Here is a 25,062-nt window from a genome sequence, read left to right on the forward strand (position 1 = left end):
TTATAACACAGCGTTAAATGTGGAGTGGAGTTAAACTCCCTTTCCTCCTGTTATGAGCCGTTAATGTATCATGAATCATGTATGAATCATATTGTTCCTGTGTGCCAACATTTCATGCTCACTTGAAAAAAATCTAAGATGTGAGCTAACACATAACAACAACATAACCATCTCCATAATGTGTACACACAAACTGAATGTAAACAACAGATTTCTATTTAAATGTGGTGTAATGGTAACCATCTTGTTGGTCTGCTGTCACCTCCAGAGCAGGAATACTTCCAGTTTGCCCAGGAGACAGTGAGGGCGGAAGCCTGGCTAAAAGCCAAGGAGCCGCTGATCACCTCCAAGCAGCCAGAAGGAGGCGAGGCCCCGGCCCAAACAGACGAGGCTGAGCAGCTCATTCTCCGCCACGAGGCCTTCCGCAAGGCTGCTGTAACCTGGAAAGAACGATTCAGCTCCCTCCGCCAGCTCTCCGCAGTAAGCTCAACTGTAGATAAATGTTTAATCAGTTTGGTGGAGTCAGAATTTAATGCTGCTACAGGAAAAAATGTGACCTTGGCTTGTTGTGTCTGCCTAACAGACATGAGCACATGTATTGTTATGGGTTTAAATCTGTGACGTTTACTGTATTTCGTGCACCGTCACTCACTGCACCCCATCTGCTTTTCATGTAGCGTTGTTTAGTAACACTGCTTTTAGCAAATATTCCTGATAAGTTGTTATACCAACATTTTATTGGATCCATCCTGCCTTTGATTTCTGGTTGTAACTTGGTTTAAGTCTTGCTATCATTTATTTAAACTCTGTCTTTTAGGCTGAGAAGAAGAAAGAGGAGGAGAAAAAGACAACCCCACTCTCCAGCAGAAGGATGTTCCCATTATCTTGTCTGACTCCAAACATTGCCTCAACCAGTGCTACCTCACCTTTCCTGAGGCAGACGGTACAGGCACATATAGAACCCAAACCCTTACAGACCTGTCTGGATCTGGGTGCCACTGCTGTCACCCAGAGATTGTCCTCAACGCTAGCCAACTACAACCCAGTCTTAAATGGATCAGGCTACCACAGTCAGGAGCAGCAGTGCAGTGGGAAGTTGATGAGCTCCTCGTACCTTGGGATGAACCACCAGGCAGCTGGAGGTGGAAGTGACTCCGGTTTCTCTGCATTGACCTCCCATAGTGGTGGAGCAGACACTTCTACTTACCTTGGAATAAATCATCAAACTGTCGGCAGTGCAGAAAGCTCTGGGTACTTTGGACTGACTGCTGGGTGTGTGGGTAGTATCCAAAACCATTTTAGCAGTGGCAGATTAGGGAGTTCGGGTAACTTAGCTCAGCAGCCAAGCAGTGGAGGTTTGGGAAGCCCTGGATTTCTCCCTCAACAGAATATGGGCAGTTCTGGATATTTGGCCCAAACACAAAATATTGGAAGTCCTGGATACTTAGGACAACAGCCTAATTTAGGGAGTTCAGGATATTTGGCACAACAGCCTAATATGGGGAGTTCAGGATATTTGGCACAACAGCCTAATATGGGGAGTTCTGGGTATTTGGCACAGCAGCCTAACATGGGGAGCTCTGGGTACTTGGTGCAGCAGCCTAATATGGGGAGTTCTGGCTTCCTACCGCAGAATTATCAGAGTAGTGGGGGATTTGGTAGCTCAGGCTTTCTGGCACAAAATAATTACAGCAGTGGAAGTCTGGGCAGTTCCAATTACCTAGCTCAGAGTGGCGGCATCATGGACCCTAAAATGGCATATGCATGGCAGCACCTAAAAGCTGACTTCATGCAGCCCAGGATCAACCACATCCACAAGGCCGTAAACCCACTCCTAGAAGCCAGCAGGGTGCAGCGAGAACAGTACGGTGACATCCCAATGGCAGACATGATGGGACCGGAGTCTGGGCTGGAGCTCCTCCATGGCCGTCTCCAGAGGGATCCCCGCGGTAGCCGCTCTGACCCTCAGATGGACCATCTGAGGCGAGAGAGGGAGTACAAGCTGGGTAGACAGACCTCCAGCGAACAGGAGATCCAGGCCAGGCTGAACGAGCTGCCAATGATTGTGCGTCAGGAGCGCTACAGGAGACGCCTGGAGAGACAGTCCTCCAGTGAACAGGAGGGAAGCGGCAAGCAGAGGCTGCAGAGGCAGGACTCTAGTGACCTGGAGGGCTCCATTAAAGAGGGCTCTGACAAGCGCTCAGGGTATGTGAATGAGTTGTGCTGGTGACACTGCAATTCTAATGAACTTGCAAAATTTAGAATGCCATATCAGCAATGTCTAGTGTGATCCCAAAGATTTTTAAGGTTGCATAATGATTGTGTTTGGGTGACTCATCTCTGTTGTCTTTGCAGGGACAAGAGATCTACCATGGCAGAGATTGTAGAACAGGTCCAGGAGAGAGAGGCAGCACATGTGAGTTAGCTTACATACAATGTTTTTTGTAATGTTCATTTTCTTGTGTCCTTGCGTTAGATTATTGTTTTTTCCTGCTTTCTCAGGCACGGGGAGAGCCCTATCGGCCTCCTAGCAGCCTTTCAGCACCGGTGACTCGTTTTGATGGACGTCCTCGCGCCCGTGACCGTCCAAAACCAAGGAGGAGGCCCCGCCCAAAAGAGCCTGAGGAGACACGACGTTCTCGCTCAGCCCCAGCAACTGGAGCCCCAACAACACCCCAGCCACCCTCACACACTGCCCACAATGAAGGCTTCCTCTATCGCAAAAAGGCCACCAGCTCTGATCTAGAAGCTCAGCAGAGGAGCCCCAACAGGTACAGCCATCGCTGACTAATTATAAAACAGACATATCTCACAAGTGACAGTTGGCTAACTAGCTTTGCACAACACATCTGTGAAGCCTCACATGTTGTCATATGTTGACACTGTGTGCATAGGTCTCTTGACAGCATTTAAATACTTAGATGTGGGTGTCTTTTTTTTTTTACAAGCTTTTCCAAAACCAAAGACATAAGTGCTGGAATATGCAAATGTTAGTAAAGTATAACTAACTAGTTAACCAGCTAATGAGTTACCGAGGCCAACGAGCACATCGTGAACTTCCTACAGTTGTTTGTGGGGTTGCGTTAGCTCTGTCTGACATTTTATTTCCCCCTTGACCCTGGATGCTATCAGTGTTTCTGTTAATGTTTGCACGAGCAGATCCTTCCTGTTCTTCATTGTAGTACCCTGTAGCAAACAAGGTAGTGTTTGTCAAATACGTTTTTTAGTCCACACTCTAAAATCCATAAATGTGATATTAAAACCAGCATTCTATTTTATCAAATAAAAGTCATAAAATGTGCTTACATTCATGTACAGGATCTCTTTAATAATACACAATGATAGGATCGTCTAGCTCTTCACTGTGTTCCAGAAACATTTATTTTCATGTTCTCTACTGGTGAGGGTGGACAGCCGTCCATCACGTGTTGAATTAAGGCCCCTTTGACAAGGTTATTGTTTTAAACAAGTTGCTAAAAAGCCTGAGACACTGGTTTAATTAGCAAGACAAGTGTCACTAACAAATTAAATTAGTTTAGTTTAGTTTTCAGAGGCAAATCTTTCTTGGTTCATCTGTTGCATGTCAATCTTTCAACATAAGCAATAGAAGCAAAATTAATACTTCAGGGAAAAGGTCAAATCCAATTTACAATAATGTAATAATCAAGCAGTGTTTTCGGTTTCAATCTGTTAACATCTAATGTGTTCTTGTGGTTCAACAGTAAGTCCTGGGTGAATGTATACTGTGTGCTGAAAGAGGGACTGCTGACCTTCTACAAGGATGCCAGGAACCACAACACAACGTACAATGGAGAGCCTCCCGTCGACCTTTGTAACTGCTCATTTGATCCTTCAATGGGATACAAGAAGAAGAAAAATGTTTTCCTTCTTCAGTAAGAGCTTTTCTATAGTTCTTATTTTAAAAGCAGAAAATGTGATTTTAAATTGCGATTTAAATAGCAAATTTCAAAGTGTAATGTTCCGTTACTGGGATGATCAACTAATAATCCCTGTTGCTTTTCTTTGCAACAGAATAAACGATGGAAACTTCTTTGTATTCCATGCAAAAGATGAGGTAAGAACGTTAAGAAATAATCCACTTCTCTTTTTACTGAGGAAAGGCTGAGTTGTTTTTTTTAAGATTTCAATTTGAAGTAGGAACTGTTGAACTTGCAGCTGGAAGCCACCGACAAGGTATGTGTGTCGGAACGCAGTAAAGGACAAACTCACTCTTTGTTGGTTTAGGTCCATTTAAGAAATTTTCTGTGAGTAACAAAAATCCACTAAAGAATATTTTTAAACTAATCCTGCCTGCTAAAAACATAATCGATTTAGAGTATATCAAATTTAGGAAAATGGATCAGATCATCGCCTTATGCAAATAAATGTCAGACATTGCATCACTTTTTTGTATGTATTTCTCTACTGGGTTACCAAAATAACAACAGAATGTTTTGTATGCTGTTATAGTTTCAGATTTCAGGGCAACAGCAGAGGGAACATGGATCATACTCTTTTCTGTGTTAAAGATGCACAAAAAAGGAATCAACCTTTAGGATACAACACAAAATAATCTCTTTTACCAACATTGTAGCTTGTGATATCTAACAAAAATCAGTTTAGGCCCATAGTAAAGTTTCAGATGTGAAGTCCCTCCAAACTTATCAGATAGTTTCATTTCTATAACTTTCTAAGGACCACTGAGGTAAAATTGATCAATATTTCTCAAACAGCAAAGATTTTCAACAAATCTGAATAAAATAAATGGTTTTGTGAATCAGAACTTTACATTAATCATCTCACAACCCTTCACATGCTCTTCAGAGGGCCTCAACCCCTGGGTTGCAAACACTGTAGTAAAAAAATATATACGACACTGACACCTGAAATCAGTTTCCTCAAATAAGGGCACAGTTTCAGTTGCCTGCTTTGTTTCAGGCTCAGATTCTGTATATAACTCCTGTAATTACAAGATGCCGTAAATCCAAAAACAGAACATATAAAAACATGAAACAGAGAATGGTAGCAGTAAGTAAGAGTGTACTTGTATAATCTTTCTGTTCTGGTCTGTGCAGGAGGACCTGAAGGCTTGGACTTCAAACATCACCACCTGTATATCTGACCATGAGGACATGGCCAAGTGGGACAAGCCTGGCACCTCGTCCATGGACCCTGACCGCTCGGAGAGGAAGGAGAAGTCTGAGGGGGACGCGGACGCCAGGTCAGAGAGGTCAGAGCTGGCTGAGGGGGAGGAGAGGTCTGAGAAGGAGAGGTCAGAGAAGGGGGATGGCTCTGAGAAGTTAGACACGTCAGAAATTGCTGACAAGCTGGAGGGCGGGGCAGGGGGCTCCAGCACGTCTGGAAAAAGCAAATGAGGAGCCACTTTGTGTTTTCATTTTACTCACTGACTAAAGGCGTAGGAGGCGGTGGGTGGGAGGGATGGATGGATGGAGAGCATGTGCAGCTATAGGTTTGCAGATCCTCAGTCACAGAGCCGGAACACGCTGAGGCCACAGTCCTTGGACTGACTACTGTAACTGTGACAGACTCATCTCTCAGCCCCTCCCCTTCACCCAGGCAATACATCAGTGCTTGAATTGCGCCACCTGCTGGTAGACAGCAGGTTGGCCCAGACAGACACAGACAGACAGACTGACTGACTCCAGCAAGTCGTCCCAGGAATTAGTCACTGTCATGTCCCATCGTTGATCGTTTAATCTTTTGGATTCACAGCATCCTTCTGTATGTATCTTTGACTGATAATGTAATGCTCTGTCTATCTAGACAAACCCAAGAAGTGGTGAATGAAATGTTCCACGATATTAAAAAAGAAAAAAAGAAAAAACGATTTTTGAAGCAATATACTTTTTTATTTCTTCTCTTTGTTAGAGAGAGAAAATGGGAAAAGGAAACAAGAAATAGTCGCAACTCTATGATTTGTCACTTCCACTTAAGCTTACGCCAGGCAGTTGTGCACCTTAGACACCTGACACATCTGTATACTAATCATAAAGACATTTAATCCCATCACATGGCTAGCTTTCAATCCTGTTAGTATAATGGAATGTTGGTGTTACCCACCTGACTTCATCACTGTCACAAAACACACATTTCTACTGTTTCATTTGAGTTATTATTTGTATTATTGTTAGTTTATAACAATCCATGTCAAAAAAAGAGCTTTCCATCAGAATCTAATCCATTGACCTGAGTTGTGTGGTTCAAAGTGGCAATGCTCCAAGTAACACTAAGCCTATGTGACACAATGCCTTTGTATACATGACAAAAATCAGAACATTGCATGAAATAATCTGTTAGTGCACCTGTTAAACTTGCCTTTCTTTTTATGTTCTTGAACTACGTTGGGCAGTATTGGAATTGCAATAATTCAATGTGAGAGGGGGGAGTAAATGTATTTTGCTATCAAGGGGCCACTTCTTAAAATCCAGAGGTAAGTCCGACAAAGTGGGGCTGTCCCCCATTCATAGTGCGCATGAGAATGAAGAGGGGGAGGGGGGGGGTGTTCTTTACCAGAGAACTGACTGCTTCTTGATCTGTAACATAAATTACAAAGCCAAATGCCCCCTCTGCTGTTTGTACTGTATCACTGCAATTTATTTTCCTCAGAATGTACTGATTTCAGCTTTGAAATGTTCAAATGTTCACTCGCCACAGAGTCAGTGGTGCCCAAAATTGTAAAAGCCTGAGGCCGTTGGCTGAGAGTTACACCTCTCTTTACCCTGTGTCCTTCATTTGAAGCTCAACCCGATTGGAATCTCTCCACCAAAGGCAAGTTAAATGTAAAACTGTCATGATCCAAGTCATGAATTGTATATATTTATCTTTGTATGTATACCAATAAATCCAGTGCTCTAATAAAAACAATACTCTGAAGCGAAATGGGTAAAATTAAAACATTTGTATTAATCCACAGATTAAAAAAAAACAATCATCACTCGAGAATATATTAATGTTTATCACATTTAAATGAAAAATATGCAAATTAGGAGTCACTATTAACTATCATAGTGTATATAAGTACACCATATCTAGTTGTATTAAACACCTTTTACCAGGGAAGAGCAGGGACATACTGTAGGTATGCTTGTTGTATTTTTATATGCTTCTATTTATTCATATCAGATTCAGGAGTTGCCCCGCAGCCCCAGTAAGAACTTGTAATAATAGCTGATTGAGTAGTCGGTGTGTCTGTGAGAGGTGTGCTCAGTTTATGTATTACCAACAAGAGATAGTCAACTAGCCTGAGCCACATGCCCCTCTATTAATGAATTTATTGGTGATTAAACTTAAGTACAGTGTGCTGTGGTCAGAGATGAACAGGCGTCTGTCCCCCTATTGTTTCCCATATTTCTTTTCACATGTATAAGGACAGTTAAGCTACCGTTCAAGTCAGTGGCCATTTTGACATTGAACTCATGTTACAGACAAGGAGGAAATACAGTGTAGTGAAACACAGGCAGTCAGTGAGTCGTCCTTCAGATTCTGCTGTCAGTGTTTTCCCACATTTCAACCTGTCAAACTGCAAACAGGAAAAAAAAGAGTCTTCCTTTCTATTAAAACACCAAAAGCATATCTCTGATGCAGCAGTGTTTGAATTGACTCACTTGAGGGTTGTGGTGACAGTGCTGCTGTACGTGTCTGCATTTACTGCTGCCTTCAGATCGGATGAACGAGAACAGATAAGCTATGTTACGAAGTTAATGTTATTTTTCATTTGGCAGCCATCTTTACATACGTGCCATGTCATGCAGTCTGCAGAGAGAGTGGTTCAGAGGAGAAAGCATTTGGTTCATTGAAATGAAGAACTCTTCATCTGACTCCGTGGTCATCTGACAGTGAGCCTGTCAGTGCAATACATATTTTTATCACTGAAATAGGAGCTATAATATTTTCATGTGGCTGTAATTGTTCTGAGTCATTCGTCACAGCTGATATTTATCCCGCATCGTCATGTGCGTTTTTAAGTATTTGCTTTCCATCACTTTTATGAAACACAAAGGATTTTTTCCCCACTATCCTATAACAACAGTAACAGTTGAAATGAAATAGGCAGCATAAACTGTGACTGAAGAAAAAAATATTGTGCAAACTCTGTTTCCTTCATTGATGGTCTTACAAGTGTGTATGTCTTTGTTACTTTACATGACAACTTTGCTGCTATGACATTAAATAAACCTCCAATCTTGCTGATGCAAACTTTACGTGGAATTGATGTGGACACGCACGCTGGTCTCGCACATGCACACGCAAACACACGACGAAGCAGTGTGGTTCTCTTCTAACTTGCTCATTGCTGAAACTGACTCGGTGTCCATGAATTCCAGCCGAAACGCATGACTCTGTCATCGTGAGGTCGCAGCAACCCTGGTTAACATTGACTGATCAGCCACATTCACTGTGCTTCCAAACTGACGGAGCACATTCTGGGGGTCATACACAGGACATTACACAGTAAAGTATGTTGCTACGACACTGACATGTAAACACACAAAATCCGATGGACTAAAATGTTGAATTTTTTTCTTAGAAACATTTGAGTCTGTGTGTGTGTGTGTGTCATCTTAACATGTTTAACGCCTCATGGACGCAGAGCTGAACAAGCCTTTATACTGACACTCTGCCACAGGACTGAACTATTGGAGGAAATCAACTGAAGGGCTGGTATTTTCCAAACTGTGTCCATGTCAACAACTCAATGCTTCAGATCCACCTCGCTCGCTTCTGTACATACAGTCACCGCTGCAACGCAGACATTTTTATGCTGTATTCATGGCTTTCTTACAGCAACCAATGAAAATGCTGAATCTCATCCAGGTTATGTACGTGCAGTTTTGAAAAAGATGTGAGTGGACATGTGAATAGCCTCATTCATGTGAGCAAAAATAAAGGTACATGCAACTTTTGTTATGCACTAAAGTACAGCCCCGTGCACAGTGTGAAACAGTAGTGGTGATGCAGGGTCTATTCTATAATTAAAGAAAAAGAAAAACATACATACATGTAAACAGTATTGCACAAATTCTGCACAACTTGATGTATGTTTCAAGAATGTACATTTTAAATATGATTTGTTTATTGAATTGAATTACATCTGCCAATATCTGTCTGTGGAAATATGAAATATGGTATTGTCTCATAAAATCTCTTCATCCCTTCATTTTGCCATTGTCTTTTTTACCCTTAATAGTTTCATAGCACGAGCTATGATGGAAACTCTATAATGCTACACCACATGAGAGTTTTTATAACTATCCTGTGAGCAATGCTAACATGCTTCAAATGAATTGTTGTGATTTATTTGATTGATTGATCGCAATTGCTAATACATCTCTGACGATGCCGAGCAGCTTGTAGTTCTGACTTGTATCATGTTCAACTATACTGTGTAGATCATTCCCCTAAGGGTTTGAACAAGTGTTGCCATGCCGTGAAAAACTGAGGCGTGTTGAAGAAATTCTTCATGAATGTTGAGAGTTGCTAAGTAATAGAAGAATTAAAGGCAGGTTGTGATGATACAAATCTCTTTACCTGATGGAGAGAAGAGCCACATGATTGTTCTCTGTCTCAGAAACCCTCAGAAGAAACAGTTGCTGACTCATGACAGGTAGATTCAGTCAGTTTGTACATTGGGCTTTTCTTGATACTTTTCACTTGATTGTCAACCTCACAATTTAAAGGTTCAGTGTGTAGAATTTTGTGATATCTAGTGTTGAAGTTGCATGTTGCAGCTGAACACCCCTCACCTGGGGTGGCTGTGGCTGAGGGGTAGAGCAGTCGTCCTCCAACCAGAAGGTCTATTCTCATAGAACAACGATAAAAAAGTGCTCCTCTAGATGCACTGTATATATGAATGTGTGTGTGAATGGGTGAATGGCTGTAGTGTAAAGCACTTTGAGTGGTCTTCAAGACTAGAAAAGCGCTATATAAATACAACCATTTACCATTTACCTCACCCTCTCCTTCCAAACATGAAAAAGAACATGTGGTAGCTTCAGTCCTCATAAAAACTCAAAAGGTGTTTGGTTTGTCCAGTCTGGACTAATGTAAAAATCATGGCGGCCTCCGTAGAGAGGGTCCCCTCCATGTAAATATAAAGTATTTAAATATAAAGGGTCTTTTCTGGGGTAAAGAAAACTACAATTCATATAATTTAGATGAAACAAACTAGTGAAAACATCATGAGGATTATTCTACATTAAATTTCTGCCAATAGTTCCCTTTCACCTAAATCTGACACACTGGACCTTTAAATCACAGCCACTTAAGTGGTCAGGAGATAGAGAGGGTCGTCCACAAGGCACAAGGTCGGTGGGTCGATCCCAGGATCCATTCCACATGCTGAAGTGTCCTTGTACAAGATATTGAACCCTAACTTGACTAACGGCTGTGCTGACAGTGCACGAATGATGTGATAGAAAATGTGCTACATATAGAAGCTGTTATGCCCGAGCTCTGTGGACAACAGACGACATGCCTGTCTAATCTGTCAGTAATGACTTCAAATATGTTCTCCCTAAACAATCGAATGGTTTGTTTGGTTTGTCATTCTTGTCTCAGAGTGACTGACTGAGCTCACTGAGACAAGGCAGAGGAATTTGAACTTTAACCTTTGCTGTTGCTGCCGTGCTCTTTGTGACAGGAAGCTGCTCTCTATAAGTGATCCTGGTGTCAGTCAGGCTGCCGCAGAGTGGGGGGGCAGAGTTCACAGAGACCTGCCTTCCGCTGGCAGCCCTCAGTCATCGGACACGGTGTACTGAAGGAGAAGCTGCTGTGATATATGAGACGGTGGGAGGACGCAGAGGAAGAGATGGTGGATGCCTCCGAAGGGAAAAGGCAGAGATATTGACATGATACATTTCTGAGGAATCACCTACAGTGTTCCTTTTCCCTCTTAGTCTGCATGTGTACATAACATGAGCACAATCATTTTCCACTTCTCTGTATTGAACAGCTTCTCTCCTTTTGTTGACCTGTTTAAACTTTGCTTTTTTAATGACTTAGAGTCAGATCCCTGCATTTCTTCTGTCTGATGTTCCGAAGAAGACATACTAAATATGATTTTCCTCCATAAGAAAAAATGTATTTCGGTTCCAAGAAACAGAAATGCTACAGGAAGTGGGCGCAGTGTTGCAAAACAAAAAAGCCGCCCTATCAGACACAAATAACTATAATTATTCAGAACAGAGGGGATTTTTAAATATGTGGTTACTGACTTAGGTTGCCGATATTCAACATAATTGTGCGTTATTATACAGAATTAGAAGATTACATTCATGCGCACTGATTTTTTTTCGTCAGCTTGATTTTTTTAGTTTAGTTTCCAATCTCATAGATGTTGTTGCTGCTTTGTGGCTCATGTTCCCTGGTATGGTTATTAATTGAGTTCATGGACATGCACATACATGCACACAGTAATGAGGTTATGCTGTCTTCTGCTCAAAATAAAATGAAAACAATGACTAACTTGCAAAAGTAGAAAATATCACAGAGTGAATACAGTAAGAGAAAAAACGAATCTATTGTGTGGAAAAGACTTCTTTAATAATTTGATAATACCCTAATTTGTGTTGTTGCCCTTGTATAAAAAGGGCAGGAAGTGAGGCATATAAACAGGGCTCAGATTTCTGTGCTACATCACTGTGGTCATGTGTTGTGGATGTACTGAGGAGAACAGTATGGGAACATATCAGGTCTCTAATTTGATCCTTCCTCGCTTCTTGATGATCACTCGATCTAGAAATCGTCCTTAATCTGGAAGCTTCTGATCTCTGCTCTGAGGAGCCATGAGCAAGAACTCACCGGAATTCTCCAATACCCTCAATGCTACCAGCCTGGAACAAGACATCCATGGTCCAGGGCGGAAAACCTGCAATTGTTGGAATGTTACTATACAAGCATCCCAAGTGAGAGGGGATTAACAGTGTGAAGAAGGAACACAAGAGGATTGAGAAATACTGAAAGAGGATCTAGGGAAGATGTAGAACGTGAAGGTAACAGTGATGCCAGTTTTGAGAACTGGGGGTTGTAACCCTCAAATTGGGAGAGGGGCTCCAGCAGGTAAAACGTTTGAGATCTCCAGATCCAGAAGAGCTCAGTCCAGGGAACAGCTGAGATACTGCAGAGCCCTCAGGCTCTCAGGGTTAGGGTTATGGTGCCAAAGGGAACCTTTATTTGTTATGTATAAATATAGTATATATAACCAAACAGAATATCAAAACAGTTTGATTGTATATTCCATTATGTCACAAAAAATGTCTACTAATCAATTGTTGATGTGTTCAGCTACACGCAGGATCTATTGCTCTTCTGTCTTCTTTGTTTTTTTCCTGGTAATAGTTTTTTTGGTAGTTCTTCCTCACTCTTGTTGAGGGTTAAGGACAGAGGATGTGATCTGTGAGTATGGGCTACACAAACACAACGTGATTGATTGATTGATTGATTGATTGATAGATAATCAGTGAATTAAAAAACGAGTGACAGATGGTCAAACCATTTATAAAAGCCTGCTGGTAAGTATCTGGACAGTGTGGACATTTGAGGGAACACAGACATCAATCTAAAGTCAATACAGAACTCTCCACCTGTCTGACAGCTGATCCAGCTGTGATCAAGCTGTGATCCAGCTGTGCTGTCGTCATCAGACCGGGACGCCTCTTCATGTGACAGCACCAGGCCGCAGGAGAGAGGATGAGCAGAGACGTGTAGCGCAGTCGGGATGACGTCACCGTAACATCTGACGTGACACTGCGGGCATGGGCACGTGACCAGCGGCCCAGCACGCTCCTGTGGGCGGGGCGCTTGATTGTAGCCAGCTGGCGAGTTAGCTTCCTGAAAATGGCCACCTGGGGAAAGGTGTCCGCGGTGCTGAGGAACGTGTTGAGGAGCCCCCGGACTCTGGGGAGCTCCGCTGTCCGCCGGGCTGTGGCTCCTGTGGTTGTGGGCTCTGTTGTGGCGGGCGGCCTCCTCTGTTATTATCGACACCATGCTAACAACAGAGCTAACATCAGGACTCTGGCCTTCACCGTTCACGCTGCGGAACGGAAGGTGAGAGCGGACACACACACAGACACACACACAGACACACATACACGTTTCATATTTGAGTTATTTAAACACAATGAAGCTAAATGTGAGTCAAAGCTTCAGACAGGGCGTGAACACTTAGTTTCAACGATGACGCCCTCTAGCGGCCACCCACTGCCACAGCACACAGAGACTGACTCCTCACTGGAGCTCCTGCTGCTCCTGCTGCTCCTAGCTCTGATGATCATGGTGTTTGTTTGTGCTGCTGCAGGAGGCCGCTGCTCCTCATCTCTCCGCCAGAAGGATCCGCTTCAACAAGTTTGCCTCAGTGGTCTGCGAGCAGGAGCCCTACATGACCCCCAGAGACTTCCTGTTCTCCGTCATGCTGGAGAACGTGGACCGTAAGCTGCTCTCTGTCCTCCCCATGTTCTGACACTGCAGCCCTGAATGGAGTCTGGCTTAGGACTGGGAAATAAAATAATATCTTTAATTAGCGCAATATAACTGTCATGAAAACCAACGTGACAATAGTCCAGTATGTATTGATTCAATGCTACAATGCATTGTGCAGCCACAGTGATACCATGAAGTATCAGGGCCTTATTGAAGAATACAAATTGAGATTTCAAGAATAAATTCTTCAACTACAAAAGGACAAAATCAGGACAATGAAGTTATAATTTAAAGAGAAAAATTCATAACGAGAAGAAAGTTTTAGTTTCAATGAGTCATTACGAGAATAAAGTCATAAATAAATGAAAAACGTCATCTTATTACGAGAAATCATGCTTTAGTTGTAGTTAAACAAGGTGTAGGTAGTGAGGAGGTAAGACACATGATCGATATACCTCAGATTTGTAAAACAATTTGCTGTTTAGCCAATGTTTGTGATTCTCTGCAAGACAAGTTTGAAACCACAACCTTCAGTTGGGAGCAAATTAATTGATATGAAGATTTTATCTCAATATCAGTTTTGTCCATATCGTCCAGACGTAGTCTCACACTGCTAAGTGGAAACGTTGACTCCAACACACATTCTCTGGAGAAGTTGAATGTTCGTAAAGAGATGAGTGGAAATATGAAACTGTTGCCTTTTAAAGCATCATTAAATCATCAGCTAATTATTATCATCATTAGACTGACAAAACTCAATAACATCATAGATGAGTACATATATATGGTATAATTTATGAGTTTGGTTGTGTTGGCAATCTGTTATTTACTTTCACTTGACGAATGAAATCACTTACATATGTACCATCTGCTTACAAAAATATTTTACTGTTTAAAAAACAAACTGTGAGAATAAAACACGTTAATTCAGGCAGCCATTTTAATCAGCAGTTAACTTGTGGTTACAGTATTTACAGTTAGCTTAGTGCTATGAGTGAAGAACTGAAAATCATGTAAATATTAACCTGCTAATCCTACAAAGATGCATGTTTTATTATTGGCATGTGGTTGTTCATTGTTGATGGTTTCTAAAAGGCCTTAAGTGAATGCAGCTATGTTTAAACATTGAAACCCTGCAGACACTCAGACATATAAAACCAAGATGAATGAAATTAAATCACATGTAATGCTGACCTCCTGCTGTTCATCTTTTCTGTTTGTTTTCATGCAGGGAAGCTGCAGAAGAAGATTCTAACAACACAGGTGTGTCTCCCTTTCACTGCACATGTAGAGAACACGCATTACTTGGGACTAAAGGTGCTTTTGTCTGTTTCCTGTTGGCATCTTTCCAGGAAGTTAATAAGATGTTGGTCTCTGCGTCTAAAGCGCAGGCTGGTAATGACCTGTTCAGAAACTTAGGAGACAATGGTGAGTTATTAATCTGTCGTCAGAGTGGTTAATACACTGGAGCTCCAGGCTTAATGCCCTGAATCCACATCTGTTCACACAGTATGTCTGGATTCTCTAACACTGGATTCAGGTCACACTTAACGTGTGTTTATCTGTGTAATAGAAAAATATACTCTGTACGTTTGCATATTATTTATTTTCAATGTCAATGTATATGTCTTGGTTATCTTCTGTCCAAAGGAAAGTGTATTATACACGTCTTCATGTATTTCAGGCCTGATATCTTACACAGAGTACCTGTTCCTGCTGACCATCCTCACCAGTAAGTCATACATCTCCAAACCTCACATGAGCTGCTGGGCTTTCTCCACTCTTCTCTGTCAGTAACAGATTTCCATGGGATCTTATGTTAGCATTCAGTACTGATATTGTTTTTTCCCCCCACAATGCTGTTCAACCTTTGCACACTTGCACATTTAGAGAGGAGACAGACAGTTTATCAGCAGCTTCCTCAGAAGTTGTCCCACTAACCAAATGAATTGATTAGTTTGAAGTCGTCTGCATTCAGATTACCAGACAGAGTCCAGATAACTGTCGATGCTTTGCTGTTGCAGAGCCGCGCACAGGATTTCACATAGCTTTCAAAATGCTGGACGTTGATGGCAATGAGCAAGTGGACAAAAAGGAATTTCTCAAGGTAGGACCTCTGACATATCAAGATGACATTAAGCAGAGAAAGAATCAAAGAAATATTGATCATGATAATCACAAGGGACAATATGTCACAGAAAAATTGTAATTCTGTTTGTTCGTCTGTGTGCACTGAAATTTCTAAATATACCCACCTTTAATGCTGCCACTGATGCTACCACAGTGTAAGTATGGAGACGTGGATCTGTGTGAAGGTGAGAGACAGCTGAGCTGCTTGTCTCATCTGTTCTGTGTTTGCAGCCTGAGTCAGCTCCTCAATTTACGCCAGTTATTATATATATATATTATATGACTCGCAGTTTCTGTCCCGTCCAATCAGGCTTGTCCTCTTTGATGACAAGAAGACCTCTGCGTGCTAAGTCTAGCTCAGGCCTAGACTAGTAGACTGCATGTTGGCACGTCATGCACCTTGTGTCGTATTGTTTCGTGTTGTGACTTGGTAAAGCGCTCAATAATGCGTGCCAAGTGCATGAAATCTGTTTCAGTCTCCTGTGTGTTTGATTTAGATGAAGGCTGCATCTCTGGTTTGATCAGTGAAATTCTACTTTTTTGTTTTTTTTGGGGGGGGGGTAGTTCAGAGAGGAAGGATGTATGTACTCCAAAAAATCCAGTTCATAAAATGTTTCTAATTTTCTTTGGTTAGATGTTAACAATAATTTGATATTTTTTCTTTTTCTTTGCTGAAGCTCAAGAAAATTATTCGGAAAAGCAAATTGAAAGCTCCTAAGGACACTGAGGTGAGTATTCACATTCTCTTGACTGTCACTTTTCAGCATAACTTACCAAGTGTAACATGTGGCCATTCAGTTTTAATGTTAACTCTACACGTCACATGGTGTTTACAGAAACCAGCAGAGGAAGGTGAAGGTGTGAAGACGACGCTACAGGCCTACTTCTTTGGGAAGAAAGGAGAAAACAAGCTGCAGTACCAGGAGTTCCTCAAGTAAGAAAACGGCTTCAACAGAAACACTCTCACCTTCCTTTACAAAAAGAAAGGAGATAATTCCATCCCATGATTCCTTAAAACAGCAACATCCAAAGTTCTGCACAATTCCACACCAGTAAAATCAGTATGTATGTAGACAGGTGAAAGTGCAATCACATCATCAGCACAGCTTGGTAAGTTGTTAGTCACTCTGTCACGTGTTTCTACATCAGCAGTAGTCTGACTCACTGTATATGAACTGTAGCTATGTCTGCCATTGTCCTACATACCTGCATCTGCCTGGTATTGTTTTCAAAACCCCCTTCACTACAGGAAACAACAGCTACTAGGGAACTGCAATATACACACTGAAAATCACTTGTTGTGACAAAGACTTGGATCCTGCAATCACACAGTCGACTGTCAACTGTGTTTTCTGCAGTGAATTAGCCATTTTAATGACAGTGCTCACCACACCACATATATATGTTACACCACAACACTATTTTGCAGCGCGTTATCGCCACAGAAGTGATTTAAGTCCTTCCTTTGATAGTTACAAAGTTGCAGTGCATCAGGTCTGTTATCTTAGTGTATATATACACAAGTGGATGAAAACTGCTGGATTTCTGAAATAAAAACAATCTTTGAGGTTGATACAGAAGACAAACTGTAAGCTGTATATAATTACTATCAGAATTTTGTCTTGTATTTATGCAGCATTTTTTTAAAGTATTAAAGGTATAAAGTCAGACCATCTATATTTATAGTTTATTATATAGAATATTCAATGATTTAAATAAAAAACAGGACTTTTTCCCAAGTATTTAGACTTCACTAATAGAATGGTTAGAAATAGCATTAAAGTGACGAGGTGATATTGTTGGTGCCATTTGTCGTCACGAAGCTCAGCAGGACTCAATGCATCACATTTCCAGTAAACCATGTGTCCTTCAGGTTCATGGAGGACCTGCAGGCTGAAGTCCAGGAGATGGAGTTCATGCAGTTTTCCAAAGGTATGGACACCATGCGAAGAGAAGACTTTGCAGAGTGGCTGCTTCACTACACCAACGAGGAAGACAATGAGATCTACTGGGAAAACATGAGGAAGAGGATCCCAGCAGGACAGGTAAAGACTCTGCTTCTCCTCTGACAGAAACGTATGCGACAATGTTGTTTAATGTCATGTGACAGTGAACTGACACATCTTGTGTTGCAGAGCATCACATTTGATGAGTTCAAAGTCTTCTGCCTGTTCACCAACAATCTGGAGGACTTTTCCTTTTCAATGAAAATGGTCTCTGAAGCCAACCGTCCTGTTGGAATGGGTAAGAGCTCTTCTGGTTAGGACAGCATCCCCCCTCACACTATTTACAGTGGATGACACTTTTTTTCTGCTTGTGACTGTAGCCCAGTTTAAGCGAGCTGTGAGGATCGCCACCGGACACGATCTGTCTGAGAACGTGCTGGACACCGTGTTTAAACTCTTTGATTTGGACGGAGACAACTGTCTGAGCCATAAGGAATTCCTCGGTGTGATGAAAGACAGAGTACTGCGAGGGCTGAAGGTGAGGTCATTCGTCTGTACCTTTTCACCCCTGTTGGTTTGTTTGTTAGCAAGAATGACATAGTTAATGGACTGGTTTTCAATAGTTTGCAGCTCGATTGAATTTCACAGGACTATTAGCTCTGAGCGCCATTTTAGTTCAATTTTTGTAAGTTGCCAATACATAAATGTTCATCTTCAGTTATTTCATTCAAGTGCAGACAGCAAATCTGACATTGTGAGATTTTAGCACTAGACACTTTCCAGATGCCCCTGTTCATTTATCACGTTCTTTTGTGCCCCAGCGCGTCTCCTCTGCACGTCACAGTATTGTTGGCTGTGTTTAACTCTGTCCTGTCCTCAGGTGCAGCCTCAGAACGGCTTCTCTGGCTTTTGGAAGTGTGTGAAGCAGGAGACCCTGAAGGGAGCCCAAGAGGCCCTGGGAGACACCGGCTGCCCCTTCTGAACCCCCACGATGTTCCAGGTGCCTGATAGACGATCACTCATTCTGGTGTCGAATAATCAAAGAGTGGCGTGAACACGATTCTAAATGTAACCACATGTAAAGAAAGTAAGGATTTATACCACTGTCTTTTGTATGGATGACATGTTTACATAGGAGCAGATCTATTATGGGATATTAGCTTACTTTGCTGAATGTGGGTGTGGTGTTTACAGTGTATCAGTAATTAATCAAGTCATGCATGTTCTATTCAGAGTGGCTGATGACTTTCAAATGAACTGTGCACTTTACACACTTAAGTGTTTTCACAAAACCAGTTAACTGTGTTTCAAGGCATGAATGCTTAATCTGTTCATGTCACCACATTAACATTTTCACAGGCTTTTATAAGAGATGGTGTGGGGTTTTCAAGTTTGAAATATTTATAAAATAAAGGTTTATTGTAAAAAGGTAAATTTAATGTGCTTAACATTTGTGGTTAATAGAACTCAAACCAGTAGCAGGAAAAAGCAGCTATGACTAATAACTATTTTGTAATTTATTGTAGAATTGACCTGTTAAGATCACATGAGTATGTGGGTTAACCATTGAAGATTGTGGTGCTAATTATTTTATCATACATACAAGTCAAAAAGTAAATAGACAAAACAAGCTTACGTCTGTGATAGATGAACAAATTAGTGACTGATGCCAAGGTTATCAGTGAATACAGCATACACAGCTACAATACAATAAAATTACATTGCGCATGAAGCCATCTTTGGTCTTCTTATCACTATAAACAAATACATATAAATTTGTATTGTATCAAAAATAGAAATTACATAGCCATATTGAAAGTAAATTCACATTTTTGACATACAATATAGGGAGAATACCTAAGAGACATAGTATGGGATTACATTTTTTAATCCTTGGCTTTAAGGACCCAATGGTTTTTTGCCACATTTTGAACATTCATTTGTTTAGAATTGCAGGATTCTGTGAGACCATCCATTACTATCGCTGTCACGCAACTGTATAGGACAATATGGAACATATGTGACAAACACACAAACGAAAGACAGAAGAGATTGTCATTCTTAAAAAAAAAACAAGCATGTGCTTTCAATCCTGGGCTTTGAAACGAGGCCTGGTGAGGAGTCTGCTGCACTGGACACGTGAGAGGGACAAATGTGGTCGGGGCTCAACGTTCGGTCGTCCCTCGCAGGTGAGCCGAGCCCTGACAAGACGGACATGTCCTGCCACTTATGAGTGAGTCTTGTGTCGACTGTATGTGTGTGTGTGTGTGTGTATGTATGTATGTATGTATGTATGCGTGTGTGTGTGTGTGTGTGTCGCTGTCTTGCAGGGGTTCAGAGTTATTGTGTTCTCAGAGGCACAAATGATGAACTGCAGCCAGAGGACTCCTGCTTGAGATAATAGGGAAGTGCTTTCAAAGTGTTTGATCCACTGTGGAGAAAGAAGACAAGTCTGTGAGGATTTGGGAACATGGGGTTACAACTGCCAACTTTTTTTTCCATCCAACTGAACAGTGACATTATCTGGGGTTAACAACACTTCTTGCTTGTGTAAAATCACCAGAACAAGCTGTGAAATTGTTATTGTAAATATGACATTTGATTTTAAGGATTGTAGAAAATGTGGCTTTTAATCAGATGTGTCTCCTCTCCATCATAGTGCAGCTAACAGTTTTTTTCAATTATTGAGGTCTGTTGGTTTCTCTGTTTCTGAGGGTGAAGTCCATTAAATATCAGAACGTGCCCATGTCATCATTTTCAAAAATATTTTGTTTCGTCCAAGCAACAGCTCAAAGGCTGAAGAGTCTGAGGAAACCAGCAAATACTAACGTTTGGGAGGATGGATCCAGAGAACTGTTGTGTTTTTCTTTCATTGATTAATTATTGAAATTCTTGCAACAACTACCAGATGCTCTACAGCACATTAAGTAAAATGTTTAGTTAATAACAGAGATGAGGTCACAATGAGGACTGATTAATGAAACTCTAGGACTGAACTTCAAGTTAGTGAAAATTATGCCTGAAAGGTTTGTATTTCCAGTATTTCCTATATATTGTTATTGTCTTTATCATTATTATTGAAACTGGTTATTATGACACATTTTACAACTCAGCATCCACCAAAACCACTGAGGTGTCATGTTGACAGACTACACTTCTATTCCAATAAGGCCTATATAGGTCATTACTTTCATTATTGACTCACCTGCCATTTATCTTTTTTATTAATCAAAAACAAATGATCTAAAATGCTTCTTACAATATCCTGAAGTCAAAGGCGACATGTTTAGAAAACTGGTTTGTCTGCTCAAAAGGTCACGTTCACTATCAGAGAAGGAAAAGAAGAAAAGCTGCAAATCCTCCTCCTGGTTATTTTACTCGAAAGGAAAATGCTGAAATGAATCTGTTAATTGATTAACTACCTGTCCCATCAATAAAAACAAAGGATGTGTTGGGGGAAAGTATTTCCAGCATGAACCAGCTGATGAACGAATGTTAGTAGAGGTCATTTTTCATTATGTCTATTTATTAACACTTTTTCACCTCTGTAACTTTGCACTGCTGCCACTGCTTACTTTACTCAACATGCACATTATACCTACAGGAGCCTGTTCAGTTTGTATAATACTAATTTAATACTAAATAGTGATGTTGATTAGATGTATGATTAATCATCTTTCTACACTATCTCAGTGAATACATTTATCTATTGTGGCAGTGGCAATAATGAATTCAATTCTATTTTATTTATATAGCACCAATTCATAATTTACATTATCTCAAGGCACTTTACAATCACCTCATCATCCCTGCAGTCTAAGACTTTCTTCACCTTTGTGTTTATATATTGGATAGTTTGGGATAGTTAGTTTGTTGATGACACTGATTCTACTTTTTGGTGCCATCTCAAGTTTTTTTATTTGTTTCTTTCAAATTAAAATGTTAAATCTAATTACTAATAACGAATCCTAATCAAGCCACTCAGGACAGATTGAATTGACTTATCAAAGGTGGATGTTGGACAGTAAGTAGAAAAATAAAATGCCATCTTACCATTCACCACAACAGGATGGAGACGTCAAGGGTCGCTCTCCTTCTTTACTGTCACATCTCCGTCTCCGGCCAGGATGGTCGAGATCTCTCCCTGCATGAAGGCCCAAGGCACGGTGGATCCAGCCAGGGGACAGCGCTCCCCACTGGGGCAGTACACCTCCCCTCCTTGACCTTGGCTGCGGATGAACCCCCGGGTACAGGGGAAGCAGAACTTGTGGTGCGGGACAGAGGGACACTGGACAAAATGAGTGTCCTCCAAGCGCTCTCTGCAGAGGGTGCAGCAGAGCAAGGTGCCCTGAGCGCTGCTTGATGACTCACCAGCGGTGGTGTTGCTCGGCCCCACCGAATTTAAGCCCTGCCCCATGGATGCCTGGGAGACTGAGGTTGAGGCAGTGGAGGGACTGCTGCTGGTGGGACGCCCGGCTGAGGAGGAGTGGGCTGTGGACATGCTGGGGCTTTCTCTGGCCATCTGACTGGAGCTCAGACTGTCTGCAACTCCCATGAGTGCTGAGATGGGTGAGGGCTGGCTGTGTAAACGGGGCGGGCCTTCTTGGGGGGCAGCCATGCCAGGAAGCGGTTCCATGCCTGAGTATGCACCTCGGGGCCAGGGCTCTCTTGCGCTGTGTTCAGGCCTCCCTTCGCTCTCTCCATTCTCTGAGCCAGGAGAAGCCTTGCGGCGGCGAGTCGTGCTCTTCGCTGGTACGGGGCGTCCAGCAGCTGCCATGGGCAACACTACATCTGGCTGTGGCAGAACCTCTGGGATTGGGGGCTCTTTAAACATCCGCACCCCATCATTCAGCAGCTCAGCCAACCCGCGCCAGTCTCCTGTGCCTTGCCGCTTCTCATACTCCACGTATCTCAGCCCGGAGTTCACCGCTTTACCTGCATCTTTAGCCGAGTCGCGGAACATCTGCCTGACCAGGTCTGGGACTCCTGAGAAGATCATTCCAGACCCGGAGGGATACTCCACAAACACCTTCAGCTCAAACTCTGCGGTCGCGCTGGCATCGAAGGCCAGGACGCGACCCATCAGGTTGTGGTCTTTCCTGAAGCGCACATTGAAGGGGACACAGCTGCTGAGAGCTACAAGCACGTCCCTGACGGCTTTGGGGCGGTTTGGCCAGCCTTCGACCCTGCTGCGAGAAATCTCATTCAGTTCACTCATCACTTCATTGTTCCTCCACAGTGCAGGATCTATACCCACCAGAGCAGAGGTGCTAGCCCCCACACCCAGGGACACAGCCTGTCTTCTCCCAGCATCACCCATGATGGGTGCTGAAACTGCAAGAGGTGTGGTCCCACCCCTGGAGCTGGACAGAGGGGCTAACAGCCCATGAGGGGTCGCGACTAACCCCTGGGCTAGCAATGCGTGGGATATGGTGCCATGCAGACCAGGAACTGCCCCAGCTATAGCCCGACGAGTGTTTGGACTCTGCCGGCTGCCCTCGGACAAGGCCACATCTTCAGCTCTGTGCAGGCCATTGGGAAGGCGAGAGGACACCCCATACTCACCCCTCCCCCTGTCCAGACGCTCTCCATGCTGCCGCCCTGCCTCCACGGGCCCGGACGAGCTGGGCTTGCTCTGCGGAGGACCCGGGGACCTGCCGTCTAAAACCCCGTGCGTGCTCTTCAGCTGCCTGGCCGTTTCGATGAGGAGCTCTATTCGGTCTGCGCCGTCGTAGTTGACGCAGCCCCGGCACACGGCCTCGCTGAACTCCCACAGCATGGCCCAGGGCATCTTGGGCAGATCGCAGAGGTAGCACCATTGCCGTCTGGAGGAGGACTGCGAGGCGGAGGACATGTTGTTTACAGGCCCTCGACCAAACTTTCTTCGGAGGCCTTCACGTTACGCGCTGCGCTCTTCGGCTGTTGTTCAGTTGTCGGACTCGAGCCGCCACATGCCGCGGATTTCACCACGGGAAGTCGAAGGAAAACCGAGCTAGAGGAACGCGACCGCTGGTGACGACATTTAAAAGTTAGCAACGTTTCCTCTCTCGGTTTGTTCGCGTCGGTCTGTGTGGAAGGAAGTAAAATGTTATAAGACACCGGAAACACCTACGCGACGACGACGCGGGGCACACTGGGAGTTGTAGTTTTTTTGAACTCGTGTCGCCGTTTCCTTGATATTCTGCTGAACGTCTGTGTTTCCACGTGTCCCTCCGATTTAAAGGCTGTTGAATAAAGTCGCTCCAGACTGTGTGGAGGGTTTGTGACGTGGACCAGGGAAGAAGAGCTTTACATTGTGCTGTGGATCCGGTTTAATGGGCGGATCCAAGATTATTTTGAATCCCTTACGTCTACGTTTCCAGATAAGAAGACATCCAGTCTATTACTGTGAATATTACTCTCATTTAATAATACCCAGGAAGTAGAGGCATACACATAGTAAAACTAGAAAGAACTATCAGTTAATCAAAGATCCTGGAAGTAGCACAACAAATATACATGATTAAATGTAGTAAGATTTTAAAAACATTGTATAATCGAAGAGAGAACTAGAGAAGGGGTTTTGCAAGATACCTGGATATTCGTTGTTGTGTAATACAGCTGCTGTGCTCAGGCCTCAGCTTAGAAAATGAGCCATTACACGTTCATTGAAAATATTCATGTGGAGGAAAAGGGTCTTGTCATGAGAAGCCATGTGCTCAGAGGAAGATGAATAGATTGACATTTGATCTTGTGGATTATGACTATGAACAAGAACATCTGAGGTGTATTTCTTTTACTATCAATATCAAAGGGAAAGTGATCAGTTGAGATGTTGAACATACATTTATCATATATTTATACAGATTAGAGAGTATACATCCTTCTGATAATGGTGGTATTATCTCAGGGTTTATGTGTAAACTGTATCTAGAGAGAATTCATGTTAAAGGACACTAGACATGCACATGCAGCCAACAAATAATTCAATCACTAATCGCATAATGTTATGTGGTCTCCACGTAAAACTGAAGTGCTTGTTTGCAGTGATGCATTCTGGGTTTGCTGCCAATTACTCAAAGAATAAATATTAAGGTGAATTAAGACCAATAAGTCAATTTATTAACGCAGCACTTCTAAAATCAATGCAGTACAGGGCTGAGACGGTGATTCACAACAAGTGTCTGGATGTGACTTGTTAGCCACGTGTATGTGTGTGTGTGTATATATACATGTATATATATACACATACACACACACACCTGATGAGTTTAGCAAAATAAGATTTGCTAATAAAAGTATGTTTATTGAAATGCAACTGTGATGAACTCCAGCCAGGAACCATCACTCTGTCACTGGCCTTGATTTCACTGCGACCTGACCTTTTAACTTAAAAAAGCTACTTAGATGACTAAGTAAACACAACCAAAGTAATACTCATGGTAAATGGTTGTATTTATATAGCGCTTTTCTAGTCTTGAAGACCACTCAAAGCGCTTTACACTACAGTTTTCCATTCACCCTTTCACACACACATTCATACATAGAGTGCTTCTATAGCTAGCACTTT

The 25,062-nt window shown here is 42.5% G+C and overlaps 3 protein-coding genes across 4 annotated transcripts in view; 2 read left to right on the forward strand and 1 right to left on the reverse strand.

The window, feature by feature from the left end:
- sptbn4a (spectrin, beta, non-erythrocytic 4a) overlaps nt 1-9,178 on the forward strand; it is a 47,148-nt gene extending 37,970 nt beyond the window's left edge. For both annotated transcript variants that reach the window (XM_069509931.1, XM_020085310.2), the window contains exons 14-20: nt 269-480; nt 818-2,205; nt 2,356-2,416; nt 2,503-2,771; nt 3,723-3,893; nt 4,033-4,075; nt 5,076-9,178. In XM_069509931.1, the coding sequence (XP_069366032.1) occupies nt 269-480; nt 818-2,205; nt 2,356-2,416; nt 2,503-2,771; nt 3,723-3,893; nt 4,033-4,075; nt 5,076-5,375 (2,444 nt within the window). In that variant the 3' untranslated portion in view covers nt 5,376-9,178. The remainder of the gene's footprint in view (nt 1-268; nt 481-817; nt 2,206-2,355; nt 2,417-2,502; nt 2,772-3,722; nt 3,894-4,032; nt 4,076-5,075) is intronic.
- A 3,529-nt stretch (nt 9,179-12,707) lies between these two features.
- On the forward strand, nt 12,708-18,947 carry micu2 (mitochondrial calcium uptake 2). Its single transcript, XM_020085797.2, has 12 exons — nt 12,708-13,065; nt 13,316-13,445; nt 14,669-14,700; nt 14,790-14,865; nt 15,122-15,169; nt 15,462-15,544; nt 16,245-16,295; nt 16,404-16,501; nt 17,441-17,612; nt 17,703-17,811; nt 17,894-18,051; nt 18,394-18,947. Exons 1-12 carry the CDS (start codon nt 12,856-12,858, stop codon nt 18,493-18,495), a joined length of 1,269 nt encoding a protein of 422 aa, XP_019941356.2. The 5' UTR covers nt 12,708-12,855; the 3' UTR covers nt 18,496-18,947.
- Nucleotides 18,948-19,015: 68 nt separating this feature from the next.
- On the reverse strand, nt 19,016-24,593 carry LOC109628607 (interferon regulatory factor 2-binding protein 1-like). The gene is made up of 2 exons (XM_020085796.2): nt 21,567-24,593; nt 19,016-19,944 (listed from the first exon to the last, which is right to left on the reverse strand). The coding sequence occupies exon 1, from the start codon at nt 23,365-23,367 to the stop codon at nt 21,592-21,594; it is 1,776 nt and encodes a 591-aa protein (XP_019941355.1). The 5' UTR covers nt 23,368-24,593; the 3' UTR covers nt 19,016-19,944; nt 21,567-21,591.
- Nucleotides 24,594-25,062: the final 469 nt, after the last annotated feature.

Source organism: Paralichthys olivaceus, chromosome 15 (genome assembly GCF_024713975.1).
Source record: "Paralichthys olivaceus isolate ysfri-2021 chromosome 15, ASM2471397v2, whole genome shotgun sequence".
Lineage (NCBI taxonomy): Eukaryota > Metazoa > Chordata > Actinopteri > Pleuronectiformes > Paralichthyidae > Paralichthys > Paralichthys olivaceus.